Raw genomic sequence first — 22,739 nt, forward strand, 5'->3', positions numbered from 1 at the left:
GGGGCTTATAAATATCTATGTGCATGTATCTCTATGGGTTTGTAAAAGCTGCAAAGTGCTATGTCCCAGTATCAGTGGCTTGGAGGTCCCTGGCATAAAATATTTTCAGATGGTGGTCTGCGGCCAAATAAGTATTAATTTGGGGGTCCTTGACACTAAATCGTTTTGAGAACCACTGCGTTAAAATAACATTTTATTCACACACACAAAGTCATGGATGCCAGCTTCAACGTCCCACAATGCCTGTGGACCAACGTGTCAGATAATATTTGTTGGTAAATGTTAGTACATTAGTTGTTGGTGTACTACCAGAGGCTTTGCCTTCACAGTGCATGTACAGTTCACACAGTGACAGCGTCAATCACACAAAATTACACTTAACAAAAAACCTTCCAGCATCATGGCATCGTCGCTGTCCAAAACACTTAATTCTCAGCCAATGAAAAAGATAATCCGTGTTCCAATGGATCCAATCCATTGGAACACGGATTCAGTTGATACTTTTCATTGGTTCAATATTTATAACCCACAGTTAAAGGTTCCTTGCACGCACGCACGCACGCAGGCACGCACGCACGCACGCAGGCACACACGCAGGCACGCACGCACGCACAAGATGCTTTCCTGCAAGCGCAGTTAGTTGAATTCCAGCTCCCCCTGCTGGTGAGATGAGTGAAGCAGTACATTTTTGTCCATGCAGGATGCAGCACTGTTATCTCAGAGGAAATAACAACATACTCAAGCACTGTACTTTTTACCTGAGTAGGTACATTTTTCTCAGAGCGAAATTATTCTACTTTTTACTCCACTACAATTAGTTGAAAACTGTAGTTACAGGTTTCTTTGTATAGATCTAGATTATTATTACAAAACATAGGCTACATTAACCAATTAAGACGTTATACTTGATTTTTTTAAGCACAATGTGAACATAAATAAAACTCCTCAAATGTGCGTATGTGTTTCTACACTGCAGCGGTCCCGTTCCGCCTTCTCCCTCACCAGTGACGACTCCCCGGAGAAAGGCCCAGGGGAGGTGGGTGCTGTTGGGAGCTTCCAGGAATACGCGTCTCTGAAGAGGGAGCCCAAGGCTGCCTCTCTGCCCACCTGGAAGAGCATGGACCGCCTGGACAACTCCTGTAAGAACCCCACAATGCTTTGTGTTTTCTACATTGTCTATGTTTCTACATTGCCCCAATGCAACAGATGATTTGTTATAATCCATTGTGACCCGCTCCCAGGCGCGTCCTCGGTGCTCCAGAGCCCGGATGGCAACTGGATCGCCCTGCCGAGCTCACAGCTTTCGCGGCCCAGCCTGCTGGCCAAGAGGAAGAGCCTGGCGTACAGCGTTCTGGAGAAGGAGTCCGGCGTCGTCTCCGCCTACGACGAGATGGGCTCCGACTCGGAAGGCGGCGATGACGAGGGCGGCTGGGTGGCGGCGCTGCGGCAGTTTCGCCGCAAGCTGTCCGACGAGACCTACTACACAGACTCACAGCATGACCCCGAGTGGACGTACACCCAGGTTGTAACCCTAACCCTCTCTTTTCAAGGCTTCGTGTTTGTTTAGATTTTATTAGTTTTCGTGTTAGTTTAGTATTGTGATATGGGGTAGTCAAGGGCTAGATTCTACATGCTCAGAAGAATAGGAAACATAGTCCAATATGTATGGTAGAGTAGAGTATGTTAATACAATATAACATACAATTGCGGTGGTTGTTTTTGGTCTCCCTGCTCTTCTATAGGGCATAGCAGTGGGCGTGGTTTTCTGGCACAGCTGAAAAAACCTGCCATTCATTCAAACTGGCCCCCTCCATCAAGACTTTTAAATCCTGCCTAAAGACCCACCTTTATACCTTGGCTTTTAACACCGTTAACTTTCTATGGTCCATGTTTTGTGTCTCTGTTTTTGTATTGTTTGTTCTGTGTGTTCTTGCTGTTGTTTTCTGTGCTTTAGCTACAGTGTATTTAGTTTAATTTTTCTGTACAGCACTTTGTGCCTGTGGAAGGTCCGGAGGGACCGAAACGTTGCTTCATTAAATAAAACAATAATCTTATGCCGAGCAGATACACAGTGTGCGGGTGTACCTTATTGCTTTCATTTTGCACTTTTGTAAAACTTAAATTGTAAAATGTGCTTCATAAATAAAGTGGATTGGATTTGATTGGAATTATTTTAAGCCTAGAATCAAGCCATCCAGGATCCTGGTGATTCATGACCATAATACCTTAGATTCTGCGAAGAAGGAAAAAAATGAATATTTAATTATAAATGTATACTACTATACTACTATACTACATTTAATAAACATGCTTTGTTTTCAAAATATCAAAGGTTTTATGGTCATGATTCACCAGGATCCTGGATGGCTTGATTCTAGGCTTAAAATAATTGATATAAATAAATATTTTTGTAAAAATGAATGGCAGATTTTTCAGTGGTGCCAGAAAACCCTGCCGACTGCTATGCCCTATGGAGACATTTAGATCCTGTGTCTAGCTTGGACACCACCTTTGACACGACTCTGTTTCTGGTTTGAAACGAACATTGACCTGAAGGTCAAAATCCAGTTGCTCCCGTAAGCAAGCGGGCATGCTTTGTAAAATATTTCAGCTCTTGCACAGGAGACCTGCTGGTTTCAAATTCGGGGTAGAACGGGAAAGCTTTTCGTTAGTTTTCGTTATAACTCCTATAATAACTATTGTTTTTATTTTTTTATTATTTTTATTCTACTTTTTATTGAATTTTAATCAAACATACATGTAAACGAAACGACTATGACAATTGACAATACATACAACAGAAACAAAACAAAACAAGACAATATACGTACAATACACACAAGGGGAGATATCTGCCTCTCTTCTCTATTGATGATCATAATACATCACCCCAAACAGGTGCATCTGCTTCTACAGGTTAAACAGATTTAACTGAATTTAAACAAAATCAGGTCTTATGTTAGAGACACGAGTAATCCATCTAAACCAGTTATCTGTGAAGACTTCAACTTGACCTCTAAAGCTGAATGTAATTCTCTCCATAATAACGTATAATAACTCTTGTCTACCCAGCACCTTCCGGTCACCTCTCCGTCGTCGGGTCAGTACACCAACACGGAGACCCTCAACTCGGACTCGGAGGCCTCGTCGTCCGTGGTGTCCTCCTCCGCCGCGCGGCGCTGCAGGTCTCCCCACAACCTGCTGAAGACGGAGACCCACCTCCACCCCCAGCACCAGGCCCTCTACCACCACCACCACCACCACCACAACGTCCCTCCACACCCGCTGCACCCAGACACACTGGACGTCAACTTTAACCCCAAGGTCATTCGTCCCCACCTTCGCTACTGTTAACACTAACTGTTGCATTAACAATATATCTATTATAAAGTGTTATATTAATATCATGTATGGTTCTATAATACTGTACCCCCCCAAATTCAAATTGACTGTATTTGGCCGCAGACCAAAACATTTAATACAAGATTTGTGTTGTTAAAATGTTCCAAATTTGTGTGATGTTTTGAAAATAGCACATCAGCTTTTATCAAATAGCCGATAGGGTATAGGTGATTAAACTGATTTAGATTTTAGATTTTGTCATATTAACTAATTTTGCCGGGGAGCCCCTTTAAGGACCCTGGGGGTCCCCGCCCGGACCCCCTACTTTGGGAACCACTGGATTAAACGATAAAGTATTGCGACTCTTGTCCTAATTGTAAAGTGAAAGTGATATACATTCACCTTCAGGTGTTGGGAGACAGCAGCGAGGCCGAGGAGAGACACAATGAAGGTCATGTGCGAAGGTCACGGAGACGCAGGAAGAGCAGGAGAGGGTCGCCAGCAGAACAGGACAGGACTGTAAGCCAGAGTCACACACAGCCCATCTATCCAATAGTACAGGTAAACTTATACTGTACCACACACAGCCCATCTATCCAATAGTACAGGTAAACCTATACTGTACCACACACAGTCCATCTATCCACTAGTACAGGTAAACCTATACTGTACCACACACAGCCCATCTATCCACTAGTACAGGTAAACCTATACTAGTGTACCACACACAGCCCATCTATCCACTAGTACAGGTAAACCTATACTGTACCACACACAGCCCATCTATCCACTAGTACAGGTAAACCTATACTGTACCACACACAGCCCATTTATCCACTAGTACAGGTACACTTATACTGTACCACACACAGCCCATCTATCCACTAGTACAGGTAAACCTATACTGTACCACACACAGCCCATCTATCCACTAGTACAGGTAAACCTATACTAGTGTACCACACACAGCCCAACTATCCACTAGTACAGGTAAACCTATACTGTACCACACACAGCCCATTTATCCACTAGTACAGGTAAACTTATACTGTACCACACACAGCCCATCTATCCACTAGTACAGGTAAACCTATACTGTACCACACACAGCCCATCTATCCACTAGTACAGGTAAACTTATACTGTACCACACACAGCCCATCTATCCACTAGTACAGGTAAACCTATACTGTACCACACACAGCCCATCTATCCACTAGTACAGGTAAACCTATACTGTACCACACACAGCCCATCTATCCACTAGTACAGGTACACTTATACTGTACCACACACAGCCCATCTATCCACTAGTACAGGTAAACCTATACTGTACCACACACAGCCCATCTATCCACTAGTACAGGTACACTTATACTGTACCACACACAGCCCATCTATCCACTAGTACAGGTAAACCTATACTGTACCACACACAGCCCATCTATCCACTAGTACAGGTAAACCTATACTGTACCACACACAGCCCATCTATCCACTAGTACAGGTAAACCTATACTGTACCACACACAGCCCATCTATCCACTAGTACAGGTAAACCTATACTGTACCACACACAGCCCATCTATCCACTAGTACAGGTAAACTTATACTGTACCACACACAGCCCATCTATCCACTAGTACAGGTAAACCTATACTGTACCACACACAGCTCATCTATCCACTAGTACAGGTACACTTATACTGTACCACATGCAGTCTGTCTATATCCACTAGTAGGCCTATGGGTAAACTTATGCTGTGTACTGTACACATTCAGTCTGGACAGTCTATCCACTAGTGTGGGTAAACTAATACTGTACCACTGGTACACACACACAGTCCATCTATCCACCACTAGTACGTATAGGTAAACTTAATTATTGAATTATTGTGTCAGGAATGCGACAAAAACACAGAAATCTCCATGAATACAAGGCTTCATGGGGTGAGTATTTGATAGAAACTTTTTTTAAATAATGTAGTCAAAAGTATTCCTATAATAGGCTAGTTCATGTATAATGTATTTGTAGGTCCGAGGGAGACCCTTGTAACCTGACTCCGCCAGCTGGTGGCGGCAGTGAGTTCCTCCTCCTGCTCCCATCTGGTCTCTCTCGGGCAGAGACGATGTACTCCGAGCCATTTCTGACTGGAGAGATATGCGGCCGTATGCGGCCGCTAGAGGCGGGATCAACGCGATATTGATGACGTATTGAAGCGCTGCCACAGTGCAAATGTAAACACAACCTAACAAGACTACAACTCGAAATTATTATGGAGATATCATCATTTTTGTCCCGCTGCTTCCGGTTTATCGTTTCTGCTTGAGAGAGACCAGATGCAGGCAGGAGGGAACTTGTGAACTCAATACTGCCGCAATCTGGCGGAGTCAGGTTAAGACCCTTTGGGTCTCGAGCTGAAAGGTACACTGCTTCTATTGGGCATTGGTAATTCACTTTTATTATATTAAACAATACATTATTTGAACGTCTGTCTACAATTTCGTGATTTTGTGTTCAGGTCATTGACTTTATTGTAGAATATATTTTCACCACTAGAGGGAAGCAACTCATCATCCTTCTGTTTTAGAGAATGTTTTGGAGTAATCTCTCTCTCTCTCTCTCTCTCTCTCTCTCTCTATAGCACTGGATGCTTCCTCGTGTTGTTAGCAATTTTTTGAACTTTCTTGCTGTATTCCTTAATTCCCCTGTCTTCTGTTTCTGCTCTCCCTCTCTGTCTATCTATGACTGGCTGTCTCTCTCTCTCTCTCTCTCTCTCTCTCTCTCTCTCTCTCTCTCTCTGTATGTCTCTGTTATAGGAGGACAGTGACTTCCTGCTCGATGCGTTGCTGAAGAGGAGTTCTAGTGAGGAGCAGTCGGGTCCTGACAGCGTCCCTGATGTCCCCAATAATCCAGCACTCACTGCTGTCCCAGACACTTCCACGTCCGACGCCATAACCCCTGAGGACCTGGGCACTCTGGCGCCTAACTCTGTGGCCCCCAGCCCCTCGGAGGGGGCCCCCTCCCTGACCCCCCCTGGTCCCTGCTACTCTCCCCCCAGGTTATTATAGGAGTTTATTATATTTGTGAAGTGAGGGGAGCTCTTATCATCGTACAACATCCATTCATTGTCAATGAGAATTGTGTAGGACAAAAATAGCCGATTTGCTATTTGCAAATATGACGTAAATTCTCCATTCATTGTCAATTTAATGTTTGTGTAAGACGAAAATCTACACTATAGCTGAATATAGGAAAAGATGTGGCTTGCTAGTTTCGTTTTTAGCTGTGGAAAATTATTCGTTTTAGTTTAGCCTTTTAAAAAAAAGTGCTAGGCCTGGGCCGTGGCTCAGTGGTCCAGGCACCTTTGCTGGTAATCCAGTCTGGCAGTGTGCCGCGGGTTTGACGGCCTTCACTGCATGTCTTCCCCCCCATCTCTCTCCCCATTTCCTGTCAGCCTACTGTCTGTCCCTCCATGAAAATGGTAATCAGGGGTGAAAGTCAACAAGCGTCGACATGTTACAGTGTGACGCCATGCTTAAAACTGGTACAGCTAAAAAATATTGGAACATAAGATTTCATATCCACTCAAAACACCCAAAGAAAGAAAACACAATACAATTTCAGTTAGTTCTTGTTTTGCTTTTCTTTTTTTCCCTTCCAATTGAGCTTATTTCGTTAGTTTTGCCATACCAGCTCAGTGGCCTTGTGGTTAGAGTGTCCGCCCTGAGACTGGGAGGTCGGGGTTCGATCCCCGGCCGCGTCATACCAAAGACCCAGTGCCTCCCTGCTTGACACTCAGCATCAAGGGTTGGATTGGGGGTAAGTCCCTGCGACATACTAGCGTCATGTCCAGGGGGTGTACTTGTACATCAAGCTGCCTCACGCTACAGAAACAGGAGATAGGCTCCTGCCCTACTTATAATAAACCATAATCTCCCCCACCAGCAGTCCAGGACCAGGGCACCCCCGGGAAGAAGAGCTCCACTCCAAACTCAGCCGCCTGGCCAGCCGGGCCAGCAGCCAGGACGAAGACAGTTCCTCTGAGGACGACAAACCCACACACAGGGACGCGTCCAGGCTCAACGGCAGAGACAGAAGCCAGCTCGAGGCGGGCGGGAGACCGCGGGACAGGTCGAGCAGCAGGGAGGGACAAAGAAGCGGCGAAACGGCAGAGCAAGCAAGCGTGGAGGTCAGAGCGAGGGTGCAGAGGCTGGAGAGAGGAGGAGGAGGGAAGGGCTCTGAGGAGGAGGCCAATGACAAGGTGGAGAAGCGAGGAGGCGAGGGGAGCAGGACAGAGGGAGGCAGGCAAAGCAAGAGACAACAGAAACGAGAAGTGGAGGAGGGAGCAGAGCGGAGAGCACGGGGGGAGAGGAGGAGCGGCTCCAGCGCCAGTTCCCCTGCTGTTACCCCATCTCCTCTGGAGGGGGCGCTGTTGGATGGACAGGTGAGATATGTTAAATGTGATTATCTGTCTGTCTTCACCAAATGTTTGGCGGCTAGTCTGTGTGTTGTCTTTGTCATCTCTTCTTCCTCCTCTGTCTTCTAACCCATCCTCACTAGATAGATAGATAGATAGATACTTTATTTGTCCTTTCGGAAATTTGTTTTGTGCACAGCAGTCATCAGGATATACATAAAACATGCAAACAAACAGATCACAGACAGTACATAGACAATAAAGAAACAGTGCCAACAGAAGGCCACCAGTCATAGTTCCAAGAGGCATCACATCACACGGAACTGAGATGGGGCCTGCTTGTTCATAAGTCCTATACTTATGGGAACAAATGATCTTGAGGCCCTAGCCTGCAGGGAAGGTACCATATACCGTCGCCCTGATGGTAAAAGATGGTATTGGCTGTGTAACGGGTGTGTGTTGTCCCTAGTAATGGCTTTCCCCTTCCTGAGTACCCGGGTCTCATACATTGAGGTCATACTCTCAAATCGTACCCCAGCTATTTTGCTGGACACGCTGATGATTTTATGGAGTTTGTTCTTATTAACCAGTGATAATGAGCCATACCATGAAACAAAACAAAATGTCAATGCACTCTCCACAAAGGATCGATGAAAGAGTGCCATGATATTTTTTTCAACGTTATACTGTCTCAGTCTGCGCATAAAATGCAGCCTCTGCTGACCTTTCTTGTAGATGGAATGAGTGTTGGAATTCCATGTCAGCTTGGAATCAATCGTTGTACCCAAGTACTTATATTCGTCCACCATCACTACCCCATCCCCACCAATGACTATTTCCTGGTGTGCATGGGCACCAGTCCTAAGGTCCAATATGACCTCCTTAGTTTTTTTGATATTAAGCTGGAGGGAGTTACTCCTGCACCAACCGGCAAACTCGTCCACTGTTCTTCTATAGCTTATCTCATCATCCTCAATCAGACCAACAATAGCTGTGTCGTCTGCGAATTTAACAATACAGGTGTTATCTGACTCACTCCTACAGTCGCTTGTGTACAGCGTGAACAGTACTGGTGAAATCACGCTCCCTTGTGGAGCCCCCGTGTTGGTCGTAATGGGGAGAGATATTGCTTTATTCACCTTGACCTGTTGTACCCGCTCAGTCAGGAATGACTCCACCCACCTGATGATATTGGTGTTAACACCCATATCAAATAGTTTCCTCATCAAAATATGAGGTCTCATTGTGTTAAACGCAGAGGAGAAGTCTACAAAGAGTACTCGAGCATATCGTTTCTTTTGAGGTTTATCTAGATGGTAGTAGATTTTATTAAGCATAAGAAGAAGAGCATCATCAGTGCCCCTCCCCTTTCTATATGCAAATTGCAAGGGGTCCATTTCATGTTGCACATTATTAAGGAGGTTATTTAAGATAATGCGCTCCAAGCTTTTTATTAACAATGATGTCAAGGCAACTGGCCGATAGTCGTTAAGGACTTTGGGATTAGACATTTTCGGCACTGGAACTATAAGCGAGGTCTTCCACGCTTTTGGTATATAGTGTGTATCTAGCGATACCTGGAACATGTGTCTCAGTACAGGGCTGAGCTGCTCCCTACACTCCTTAAGCACATAACCCCTTATCCCATCGGGACCCGGTGCTTTGCGTGGGTTAATTCTATTGAGGGTTCTACGCACCTCCTCCTCTGTAATAGTAATTGACTCACTACTGCTGAATTGTTCCCTTAACAGATTGCGTTCAGTGGAAAAGTCTGAAGTATCAAATCTGCCATAAAAGATATTTAGCTCACTGTGTCCCCTACTTCCTCTCTTATCCATGTGGCATTCAATGTCCTCTTTCTCTCTTTCTATTCTCTCTCTCTCTCTCTCTTTCTCTCTCGCATCTCTGCTGTCTACTCTGTCCTTGGATGCTTCCCTGCGGGGCTGTGTACATACGTGTGTGTGCGTGTGTGCGTGTCAGAAGGGACAGAAGGACTTGGCACTACAACGGCGGCTTGAGTTGCTTAACTCTCTCTTACACCAGGTGAGAACCAGCAGCATCTCTGGGCAAGATGCTCTGTTTGAAGACTGACTCACACATCAGAACATTCACTCAGGCACACTCACGCTTCTATGCAATTTCCCCTGACACAGACCAGTAAGACGCGCAAACGCGGGAAGCGAACGCAGCTCGTACATATTCACCATGACTCATGCGTTCGTGTGTCTGTGCCCTTTGTGCCCATATATGGAGCTGAGTGATTTGTTTGTGATTGATGCAACACACTCCATTTTTGGACGTAGCTCCATATATGGGCACAAAGGGGGGACACACGCACACACAGACACACAGACATGATCTGCTAGGTCTCATAGTAAGTGCTCACTGTGTTCGCAATAAACAACAGTGACACGACAGGAAGGAGGGAAAGATTTGTGGTGCTGTGGGTGGAGCAGTGTTGCAGTACCTGACCACCACCGCAACGCTTAGTCTACTGGTTCTAATCCAATGTGGTGCATCCGGCTTTGACGAGCATCTTTACAAACACAATTGTGCACGCACGCACGCACGCACGATATGTTAAATGGAGATTTCAATTGTTAAACCTTAAGACAGATGAGATGTGGATTGTTGCTTTTTAACATTAAGACACGTGAGACGTGGATTGTTGCTCTCATATAGATAATGTACTTTTATGTTTTATTCCATAAAGCCGTATACAGAGACAGAATCAAGTAGGCTACATAGAGGCAGGCAGCAAGCTACACACACACACACACACACACACACACACACACACACACACACACACACACACGTTTGAGCCAAGATGATTCAAACGGGTATAGTTGTAATTATTCATGTTCATTGTTAACATGTCAAAGGCCAATGCTCCTCTCTTACATGACACCTCTATGGCGGTGGTTTATTTCTGTCCGTTGTCACAGCTTCCATTGGAAACTAACATGATGGTAAATGATGCGTGTACTGTACTGTGTGTATAGTGCCTTCATCCAAAGTGCTTTGTCAATATATTGGGATATGCGCCTGGACCGCTAGGCCAGCGGGCACCCCGCCTGGACCGCTAGGCCAGCGGCACCCCAATATTCCATAATTTTGGTTGAAAGAAGATCACATCATCATATCATACTATAATTCAGTCAATGTCTGTCTGAGTGTGTGTGTGTCTGTGTGTGTGTCTGTCTGTCTGTGTGTCAGAAACAGCATGTTATCTCATCATTGCCTGCACCAATCACTTTTCACACAGGCATTGAGGCCATATGGAGGTCTTAACGGAGCCCTTTTTTCGATTTGACACATTAATGATTAATAATGAATTTATTAGTGAATTAAAACGCACCCGGGCGCAGTACCCCCCGTGGCCACAAGGGGGGGGGGCAAATATCTCACAACGGGTAAGGGCTAGTTGATGATAACTTTAATCGTATTCCATTGAGTTAAATATTCATGCCAGAAATGATAGAAACTCAATTTTGTGTCAGATTGTTGATTTGTCTCAAATCTGTGTTAGTTACACACCGATCCCTCACAGTAGTCAGATGGCGCTGGCTTTGCTCTTTGTAGTGTATTGAGAGCACCAGCTCTCAACAAGGACCCATTTCTCCATCGACATTGCCCTGTCAATAACGTTATCTCACAGTCCTCCTTTGCTTTTCACTTGTGTTTTTGTAACTCATGAGTGGTACTGGGAGACTGTGAAAGTACATGATGTCACAGTGTGTAACATTTTGATCTTATCTTGTATTGTTTCATGTTTCATGAGAGTGGCAACGTGCCAAAAGGCCCAGCCTTTTTGGACCATCAACAGCTAGCGTGGCTAGATGAGAGAGGATCAATGCATCGCCTGCTCTCAATGATCAAAGCTTCCGCTGATGATTAATACATTATTGAATCACGTCCATCTCTCTTTCCTACTCCCCCTGTTTTCATCTATTTAGACATTTGTTTTCCGTCACCTTCACATGCTGTGCTCACAGTTCCACGAGCACAGATTAGCCCCTTTTACAGTCAAAATACACCAGTATACACTGCAAGCTTTTCTTTTCTTTTTTTCCCCTTTTTGTTTGTTTGGATGCATTTAACATTTCCGTTGGGCCTATAGCATGAAGTGGTGATACTAAAGATTTTCTAGCAGCAAAAGATAATCATTCAGCTTTTAGATACATATTCTGTTGAACACTGCGAGGCAGACGGGGCTACAGCAGAAGAAGAAGCCACCGGGTGCCACTCCTGCCAGCTAAGAACAGGAAAACTGAGTTTACAATTAGCACAGGCTTAAATTTAAGATTGGAAAAATAGAAGATTGATAAACCCTTCCCTGGTCTCATTATTCTTTATTTCTGCTGAAACATAGGGATGGTGAGGTGGTGATCTACAACATGAAAGAATGCATCCATATTATTTTTATAGTAAAATAATACATGATACTTAAACTGAGGGGGCAGAATTTGCAACTGAACGTGCCAGGCCCCCTCAGGTGCCCCCGTGGCACCAGGTATGGCATCCATCTTGCCTTTGTGTTGGTGTAATGGAGTGGGCCAGTGGGGGATATTTATGTGGGCTTCTTGGTACTAATTGAGCATCTTATTGAATCCTTGCCCTGAAATATTATGGCAGTTCTAAAGGCGATATGGGTACACGCAGTGCTAGCAGTTCAATGAAAATACTTATCAGCCAATTTATTAGGTACCACCTGTACCTAATAAATTGGCTGATAAGTATTTTCATTGAACTGATCACTGAAGAACATCTTGACATAAACGGCAGGGAGGAGAGAGGGAGAGTGTCATCCACTGTGTGGGGGGAAAAAAAATCACTTCTCTATCCATCTTCATGTTGATACCTCCCACAGTCACCCCACCCCCTTCTTTCTTCGCTTTTCTGGACTCAGTGCTTTTTCCAGGCTGAGCACACATGGTCGGAGGTGTGTGTTCGCAATGCAACCAATGAATGCATTGCTTACATTAAGTGTCAGTTGAACAGCACTGAGTTTGTGTGTGTAATTGTAATTTTGAAAACATTTCCACCTTAACTTGTGCAAACGCGTAAGGCATCTTTACACCATACACTGTAAAACACCAAGGGTGTCCTTGGCACTTTTGCTGATTTTAATATTATGCATGTCCTTCCATTTGCAATGGAAGGTGAATAACAGTCTAAGTCCATAATTTATTCTGACCCCTCCCTGAAAAGGCCTATAGCTGTCCTGACCCCGCCCTTATCCATAATGTATACATTATGGATAATTTAGTGTGGACTTGGACTGTTATTCGTCTCAACTGCTCAGTAATTGAGATAGAAGTGAGCTCATAGGAGACGGCCATTAAACATGCAGGGTGAGATCGAGCCCAGTTATATACAAAGATGAGAGAGGAACTTGCTAGTCACAGGATCAGCTTACCCAAAACAATGTCTCAAGATGCCTGTACCATGTAATGGTATATATTATATATATATATACTTGTATCTTTATCCGTGTGACTGTCTGTGTGTGTTGTGTGCATGGAGCAGAAGTACTCTGCAGCGTCTCTCTGCAGCATCACCACAGAGGTGCTGAAGGTGCTCAACGCTACAGAGGAGCTGATTGGCGAGGCTGGGAGCGAGAGCCACACCCCCGCAGAATCCATGAGATCCTCCCCCATCTCCAGCAGTGCCGAGACCTCCAGGCTGGACCAGAGACTTACCAAGATGGAGGAGAACGTAAAGACACATATGGCATTTTTCCCCCACTAAGTTTACTGTACCGCGCCCAAATACATCCGTTTTGGAGTTCCTGACATGAACATGTTTGAGAAGCACTGCTTTAGGTCGACTCGAACACAACTCTACTCTAGGGAAAATAGACAACCATAGAGTATAAAGAAGGATAGAGACCGAACTGGAGCGTTAGCCCCGCCCCCCCGCTATTCATTTCAGTGGCAGTTGCTCAGTGGCGTCAGTGGCTCGAGCGAGCGGAAGTTTAGCCTAGTGCTGCAATTCCACATTTCGCCAGTAGGTAGTGGCATCTTCAACGTTGGATAGCCTTACTGGGGGCTTGTGGACAACTCCTTCTCCCGTTTCTCTGCAGGTATACCTGGCTGCAGGTGCAGTGTACGGGCTGGAGGGGGCGCTGGGGGACCTGGAGGAGTGTGCACGCTCTGTCAGCAGTGGCACCACAGACACGGAGCTGGCCTTCCTGGAGGACCAGGTGGCCACGGCAGCTGCACAGGTCCAGCAGTCTGAACTAAAGGTACAGGGAGTCGCTGTGGAAAGAGAGAAGTGCCTCAATAATTGTAAAAGGACACATTCAAATGGAGTGGTTATATCAGCACAATGTTGCCCTGCACTGTCTAACTCAGTGATGTTCTGGCCTGGAAACCAGACGAATCTGCCACAGGAAATAATTAAATACCTGAGGAGATTGGTCTGGCACTCCTCAGTTTTAATTACATTTCGCTCAGTGAAGTGAAGTTAGTGAAGTTCTGCTTGGTTCACTAGCATCATGTGAATGCTCATGCGTGTCAGTCAGACAGTTCCTGGTAAAGGGTATCTTCTCCCTCCAGATATCAAACATCGAGGCCAGGATATCAGCTCTAAAAACAGCTGGCTTGAATGTCACTGCCTGCAATCGTTTCTCCAAGTTCAAGCCAAAACCTAAGGTAAATTTAACTTTAAAATAATCTCTATGACTCTGTCCATTTCCCCTCTCACCCTCATCCTTTTCACTCTCATCCCACCCCACCCTTTATGCTTGTGTTATGTATATTAAAATAAGAACAGTATTCTTAAGAGTGTTCTACTATATTACTTCTCCTTACAGCCTCAAACCATCGACTCATCACGTCATCAACGGAGGAAGCTACCAGCCCCTCCACTTAAAGGTGCACTTCAAGGTAAACAAAAACTAGGCCTAAACACAAAACTATTTTGTATGCAACAAAATGTAATTATGGCAATAATTTCATATTGAATATTATTGCCTCCAAGTGTAATTTAAATTGCATTTGTTTGTTTGTTAATTATTTGACGATTTTGATGTGAGAGTGGAGTGAAGAAAAGTAGGAATAACGTCCTTTGAATGTGTTTGATGGGAGCATGGCTGTCAAATTAAAAAAATAAGATGAGAACTAAATGGATTGCACTTGGTATAAGAATGGATCCCTGCACCAACACTATGATATTGTCAATACCAGTACAAGACGCCCTGAGGGTATGAAGCGACCTCACCCTAAAACAACAGAACTTCTTAATACAGCACAGTTAAGAAGCAGGATTTAAACTATTAATCTGGTGTCCGTGAGGTCAGATGTCAAGTTGCTAGCCGGCTCCATATAGGTGATGATCCAGTCTTCAGGGTTTGAATAATATAATGGCATTCCCCCCTCATTCTGTATGACCTTGCTGAAAGAAAGCCCTTAGGTGAACTTCAAGACAAGCAAGGATAAATGTTATAAAGCTTTTATTGAGTCAGGACATACATATTCAATTTCAAATCAATAAAAACACCAAGGGTGTCCTTGGCACTTTTGTTGATTTTAAGGCTTTGTAACTTTTATCCTTGCTCGTCCTGTTGGTTCTTGGAGTTTGCCTAATTGGTTTCTTTCATATATGAAATGTGGGTACCTCTTCACGCCCTCGACTGGAGTTGCCGCTTTCTGAACGCTAATCGAGAGCACTCAGGTAGCCTTTGCTCTATGTATGACCATGACTATGTATGACCATGACTATGTATGACCACAAAAGTGAATTCTCTCTTCATACAACAAATTTCATGAAAATATGCCCACACATTGTCAATTATCCAGTTATTTTGTTACACTTTCCACACTTTCGCAGTACCTAGATTTCTTTGAAGATATTCTGCTTGCACATATTTTAGCCATGAGGTGCTTGCAAAGCATCCTGGCTATACTGTCGATCATGAGCATAGTCAGGACCTAGTGGACACTTTTTCAGGATTGGCTGCCTCGTCTCTAGGCTACCTACCTCTAAGCCAATGGGATACTTACCCATAAAGGCCAAACCCCATCGTCTGAACGGCAAAAAAGAAAATCATCGTCTGAACGGCATGAATAGTCTAGTCTCTAGTCCGAACGGCACTTTTCTCCCCTAAATAATCAAAATAAGGGTAAAAGATGCACAACAGAGACACGCACCTGGCAGTTATGACATGAGTGTCATTCTTGTCTCTGTATTTCAAATCTCTTGTCCCTGCCGATCATAAATTGGCAAGACAGCAGACTGATGCCCCCTCTACATATTTATTAACATTCCTCTATTTTTAGCATCAATACAATACCTGCTACAGTGTATGACTCGTATGCATTATCTCATCCTCCTCTTTAGGGATCTATGACTGTCAGTCATCTGTCGCCAATTATAAAATTTTAACTTAAATATTTGTGGGAAAATAAATAGTAGAGGTACTGCCGTGGTCTAATGGCACAAAGATTACACACACACACACACACACACACACACACACACACACACATGTGGGCGAGAGATGTTGGGGGGGAGGAGGGGACTTTTGTTCACACAGTATTTTCCAGATTTAAAGAGCAAATTGAATGCTGAATGAATGCAAACTGCTATGCTAGACGGAGGCTAAGTAACAGAGAAGCCAGTAAATGGACACACAGAATATAGCAAGGCACGGTTCCTTTGAAGGAGTCCGTTTTATTTCATGTAAATGAATGGATTTTTCTTCTTTTTTTTTTTTTACTTGTAAAAAATGCCCTTCAGTAATGTCCACACATTAGCTCTGATTCACTGTGGCTGTTCACTGTGAGTCATTCACAGCTCCAAAGAGACACAGGACAATAGAGTTGAATCAGTGGCTATGGCATGTAATCATAGCATTGATAGCAGATGAGTGCATCGATCCTTTCAACGACAATAAGTAGGTTTTGAGGTGATCGGGTTCTCGGGTTCTCCTAAAAGGTTCATTTTAATCATGTGCTGTCAACAGGGGTAACCCAACCTGGGTGCCGTGAGGATATTGTAGGCCCCCAAATAATTATCAAAACACTAAGACGAGTCGACAATACAATATTAATGTAAAAGAAAAGTCATGGTGTTTCTTTCTTTAAGACCTTGAAAATGTTGCTTTCATTGTGGTATCGATAAATAAGAACTTCGAGTGTACTGTGTTTGTTCTATTGATCCGAGCCGGAACACAATAGATCGATTGATTATTAAAATAAACATACGGTACTCTGAAAATGCGCACGTAGGCGCACCCATCTGACCAGTTAACGCGGCAGGAGATTTGGGCCATAATCCAGAAAAGGATTTGGGGGGCGCACCAAATGGGAGGAAGCGGGTGGATTTTGTTGACTTGTCATGTATTACTTCACTGTTACTAACTGGTGTCAAGTTTAAAGCAGGTAGGTTGCACACATTTAGTTCCTGGCTGGTGCTGGACTATAGTAAATGTAAAAAAGATGGGAAGTCCGCACACAAATCAGCTCCACAGTGTTTAGTTTATTTAAAAACAAACTCTGGCATATCACAGTTTCACGACATTTCAGCCATTGTTGGCCGTTGGTGTGATGAAGGCAGACTTCCCATCTTTTTTACACTACCTGTGGTGTCCTCATTTTTATTTCTAGAAACGTTGGAGCCAGAGCAACAGGTGTTACAACCATAGTTACAGTCAACAGCACAAACAGCCCCCCGGGGGTGGGACATTTTAGACCCCCTGACGGATGGGGCCCGCCCAACCCAGTGCCTTGATCCAGTGTCCACCTCCAGCTCTGGGGCCATGCTGGGTGCCAACACCTGCCCTGTGCAACAACCCACTCAGCACTCATCAGTGAGCCAGGCACGGCACCAATCGCTCACAGGCATTCTAATACTAACACAACAGTCCTTTTACACCCAGCCCTGGAACCTTCAACCTATAGACCTGAGAACAAGACAGTGTGTCTCCCCTGTTATCAATTCATCCTCCGTTTCCCAACCTGTCTGCCCTATGAACATCTATGACGGACTTACCAACTTAAGACAACGCACTACACCGGCCGACAGATGGCATGTCTCTGCCTTAAAACCTGCTTGCGACTGCGAGACACCTTCCTGGCCAAAACATGGCCAGAATTTCCATCTTAAAAAATAATCACTGTATAGAGGGGGAAAGGGTACATTTTTTTTCCTGTCTGTTTGCAAGATTGTTGTAGGTGTTTTAAATAATGTACAATAAAGAAGGGGAATTATGTAATTCAGTACATAATTTAATTCCCCCCCAAAAAGAAAGAAGTTAAACCATATTTAATACCTACTGCATCCCTCACGCAAACATAATATAATGTCTTGAGGAACAGCAGAGCCCTTACCAAGCCTCATGAATGTTTGTGTCGCTTTCCACATTTTGGCTATCAGGTTAACAACAGTTGGGAACTGATTGTCATGTCTTTTTAACATTTTTAAATGGATTTCATGCATTACCAGAGAAAGGTATATTGGTATCATGGTATGTGTGTGTATAGTACAGTTACCAGGGCCAAAACTCATTTTTGTCCTCCTTTCTTTTAGTTTTTTTGTTAACTTAAACTGCCCTTAATCTATGATTTATGATTGATGCCAATAGTGGAAAGCAAAGAACACTGACCAATGAAATTATTTAAAACAGTGTCTTTATTTGACTATCAAGGAGGACGTTAACGTAACAAAAACAATGTAACAAATGAATGCAAATGTTACTAATTGGTGTTTTATTACCAGAGCACGGTATTTTATCCTAGCCGATCTACAAGAGCTTGTAAATTGACTATTCTTGGTGTGAGACACTGGCCACTCAATCAATCAAAATGGCCACTATAATTCATATTTTTCTTTTGGCCAAGTCCCATCGGGGGGTCGCCACAGCGGATCATCTGTGTCCATCTGGTTCTGTTTTATGCGTCTTCCTTCTTGACTCCTGCCACCTGCATGTTGTCTCTCACTGCATCAATAAACCTCTTCCTCTAGACTCTACCTGGCAGTTCTATCTTCAGCATCCTTCTCCCAATGTAGCCTACCCCATATCACTCCTTTTCGCATGTCCAAACTATCTCAACCTCGCTTTCTGATCATGTCCTTCCCTCCTACGAGAATCGTAGCATCCTCAATTCTGCCATTTGAATACAATACACTCCAATGTTTCAAATGACGTGGCTTTCCACTTGTTTTACCTTTTTGCCATATAAAAGTTTCAGAGATTTTGTGTTGCGGTCGGAAATCTCCTGAAAAAGATCTAAACACCATCCAGTGTGTGACAGGCTTTATAACAAATGTCATGAAACCAAGATTTTTGTTACGAGCAATTTATTTTTGTACTTAAAGGTTTTTATGCAAGTATCACTGAAACCGGTACTATTGCAAATTCAAAGCTTTTATTCTCTCCTTAAAGGAGCCGTCTTCTGTCCTGTCTGACTCTCTTATGTTTTATGACTGTGCTTTCACTGTAGGCCTGAATTTATTTGGAATATTTGCTCTCATAATCGTGTGTGTGTGTGTGGGTGTGTGTGTGTGTGTGTGTTATATATATTTATTTTGTATTATTATTACCGAAAACGGTAACACAAAGATATTTTGGAATGCCACCGGCATTTGTACTGGTAGGAATCTGGAGATGAGATATAACGTTTCATTTGCCAGATTTTCAGATTCTAACAGCACTTCCTCATAGCCACATCCATTTCTGAGTAAATCGATATCTGCCAGGTTATCAGTGTTATCAGTGCAGCTGAAGTGCAGGCTTGAAATGATCTCAATCTGAACTAAAGCGTAACTGATCATATTCACCTGGCAGCCATTTTGCGCTTACGTTATATGTACAGAACCAACGTTATACCACCCTACACTGGAGAACTGGCTGCCATGAATCCCAGCATGCCTATCCTGGGGGGAACATTCAGCAAAAATAGCAGATCTATAAGCTCACAATTAACGCACACATTGTGATTTGTGAGCTCGTAGATCTGCTATTTTTGGGCAGACGGTTAAAAAGAGGTCCAAGAAAAGTTGTAACTCAGGTCCAGTTTACTAAGACTAGAGGGTTTAAGTGTTATGTCTGATCTATATACAGTATACTTGGTTGTACGGCGATGTCAAATTGCTGCGAGCTTGTAGATCTGCTATTTTCAAAGGAAAACAATTCACACATCATTTGCAGAATGTTCCTGTGCATTTGTGTAGGTCTTGTTCACACAGGTGTCCATGTATAAAAGCATGTTTCTGGTTTTATCAAATAGATGTACAAATGAGAAGCACAGTCAAGGGGGTCCAATCATTAATGTCCTGTATTTTTCTATTGTAAAAACTAAACTAAAAACTAAACAAATATTTTATCTCATCTCAGAATTTCTTGTATATGTGTGAAAAGATGGATATGATATAGAATAATATATGAAATGCCGAATCATAAGTTGCCCAAACATTCAGTGTTGTTTGCAGAAGACAACCTCGAACTGTGATGACTTCTGAGGCTGGATTTACACAGGTGTCTAACCTGATTTACTGTACATTTACTGTGTCATAATCAGTTGTGTTAATCCAGCTTGAATGACAGTTTGGTGCACTGTGCACAGCTCCTTGGTTGGACCATTCTTGTGTTGCAATGGGCGAAATATTATCAAGCAAAAAATGCGGATTCTCTATGTGCCACAAAACTGTAATAAGAAACAAATAAAATTTGCAAACCTAAAAAAAAAGTGTCCTTGTCTTGAAACTATCTTAAAAACAAATGCCTTAGGGTTAGGGCATGTGCCCAGCCAACTATACAAAATGGTTGAATAGTGTGTGTGATAATCTTCAACACAACAGATACAGGGAAGCTGTCAAAACGGATTTGTTACCTTTATGATTTTAAACTTTGGGAAGAACTGGGACTGGTTGTCAGTGAAATTGGAACATAATCAATAGCCTAAATGTCTCATAATGTACAGATTACAACTTTTTTTTTTACATTTTGGACAACAATTCACTTGAATAGTTTATTTCGGTCTTAAAACATGTATATTACAGCAAACTATACAGAAGATGTTTGGACCGAAAAGGTGTATAGGCTGAAGCCGTAGCTTATAGTGCCTACCCTTTTAACTTATATTACACTAAAGTAATAACAAAACGAACAACAAAACGTTGATACAACAGGCAAACAAAGGAAGACATCCATATTTCTGCTGCCATTACAGATGGATCGTAAAATATATCGAAACCAACATTTTAAATCAATAACTGACATAGGTTAGTCGAATAATCGAGAGGTGCAGGTTTTTGTTTCCATGATCGTTTTCAAATGTCATATTTTTAGTTTTAAGTCCTGTATTATACATTGTTGTACTATGATCGTGTGCAAAAATCTACAAGCTCAGCTTGTGAGCTTGTAGATCAGCTATTTTCAGTATAAATGTATTGTATTTTTTAACAATCGTTCATTCATCATAATTGAGGCAAACGTTTGACATAATCGTGATATTTATTTGAAGTCATACCGCCCTGCCCTAAAATATACAACTCTTATCCAACTGTGAATAAGAAAGATGAAAGCACCAGGGGGTGGGGCCGGGGGACATGCCGTCATGGTAGCCAGTCTCTCTCCCCCTCATCCAGCGTCTTCTCCTGGGTCTCCTTGTCTCGGAGGGTGGTGAGGAGAAGCTCCACGATGCTGACGAATGCAGGCTGCCTGCCGCTGTGCCTCTTCCCAAAGCGGCCGATCGGTCGGACCCCACGCCCCACATACCATAACGGGTCTATATTTGGACCTGCGGACCAGTGTGCACAAGTGAGATCCTCAGTGTTATAACTGCATATTTTGACAAGTATATATATGTTTTCAATTAACAGTGAATTGTGTGTGTGTGTGTGTGTGTGTGTGTGTGTGTGTGTGTGTGTGTGTGTGTGTGTGTGTGTGTGTGTGTGTGTGTGTGTGTATTTGAAGGGATCATTTGAACATCAAAGTGTTCGTCCGATTGAGATACCCTATGACGTACTCGTACTGTATTTATCTTAAATTCTTTCTCAAGTCTCCTCGTTAGAAAGAGAACCAAAACATTCTTGATCACAAAGTGAGAAATCTCGTTTCAAGATGTGGATGCATGTTCTGGCTCATAGCCCACCCACAAGGGGTTGAGCAGTAAATGTAATTCTGCTGTAAAGCTCTGGTATATGGGAATGCATCATATGAATTATGTTTTTAAGAGGGATTGTATGCTTTGAGAACCTGTACATTTGTTTGTAGATTATGTATTTAGGTAGTTAAAGGATTGGTCCGTATTAAAAGTATCTCTACTACTTTATTAGCCCTAATATTAACCAGAACATACATGTGTCCAGATCTTGTACACTGGATTTGTCAACTATATATATTTGTATCTCTGACATAGTAGCCCTAGATGATACAAATTAAAATAAATCTGTGTCGGAATCCAGAGCGTAATGTTGCAGATACTATAGATGTCTATCACTAGTTATAATATAATTATTATGACATCTAAACATCTGTATATTATTTTCAGCTATTCAAATATGGAGACAACAAATATGAATTCCAATTTCATCACCATTTATAGCAACGGAAATGGTATTTGTGTCTTTATTTCTTAGTTTTTCATAATTCAATAAGCATAATGAAGCATAACTAATGACATAAAGAAGTCATTAGTTGAAGAAAGAGAGCATTTATTTTGTAATTAGTTAAAGCTGCATGAGGCATATTATCTCAAAAGTGTAATTACCAAACTGATAATTATTTCTGAACTAATAGCCTCCAACTCTTTTTTTTATCCATCCTAGAAAGCACTGACAATATGTTACTCACAGTCCAATCGATCGTCAAAGATCTTAGCCACGTATAACCTCAAAATAAGTCACTTAATAATAATGCAGGTTTATAAAACTGAGGAAAGTCTTACTTCTGTTGTCGACGTTGTGGATGATGTGGAAGTTGTGCTCCACCCTGGTGCTCTGAGCGGAGCAGGCTGAGGAGAGGAG

At 43.0% G+C, this 22,739-nt stretch overlaps 1 protein-coding gene across 1 annotated transcript in view; it reads left to right on the forward strand.

The window, feature by feature from the left end:
- Positions 1–18,227, forward strand: part of myripb (myosin VIIA and Rab interacting protein b) — a gene marked incomplete at its 5' end in the record, with an annotated part of 160,646 nt that extends 142,419 nt beyond the window's left edge. Inside the window, 12 exons of the mRNA XM_080793321.1 lie at positions 977–1,139; positions 1,242–1,522; positions 3,073–3,324; positions 3,751–3,903; positions 6,163–6,404; positions 7,292–7,790; positions 9,744–9,806; positions 13,296–13,484; positions 13,852–14,013; positions 14,327–14,422; positions 14,584–14,656; positions 17,378–18,227. Of these exons, the coding sequence (XP_080649447.1) occupies positions 977–1,139; positions 1,242–1,522; positions 3,073–3,324; positions 3,751–3,903; positions 6,163–6,404; positions 7,292–7,790; positions 9,744–9,806; positions 13,296–13,484; positions 13,852–14,013; positions 14,327–14,422; positions 14,584–14,656; positions 17,378–17,415 (2,211 nt within the window). The 3' untranslated portion in view covers positions 17,416–18,227. The remainder of the gene's footprint in view (positions 1–976; positions 1,140–1,241; positions 1,523–3,072; positions 3,325–3,750; positions 3,904–6,162; positions 6,405–7,291; positions 7,791–9,743; positions 9,807–13,295; positions 13,485–13,851; positions 14,014–14,326; positions 14,423–14,583; positions 14,657–17,377) is intronic.
- Between the last annotated feature and the right edge of the window lie 4,512 nt (positions 18,228–22,739).

Source organism: Protomyctophum bolini, assembly GCF_963924005.1.
Source record: "Protomyctophum bolini genome assembly, chromosome: 21".
In the NCBI taxonomy this organism is placed as follows: Eukaryota; Metazoa; Chordata; class Actinopteri; order Myctophiformes; family Myctophidae; genus Protomyctophum; species Protomyctophum bolini.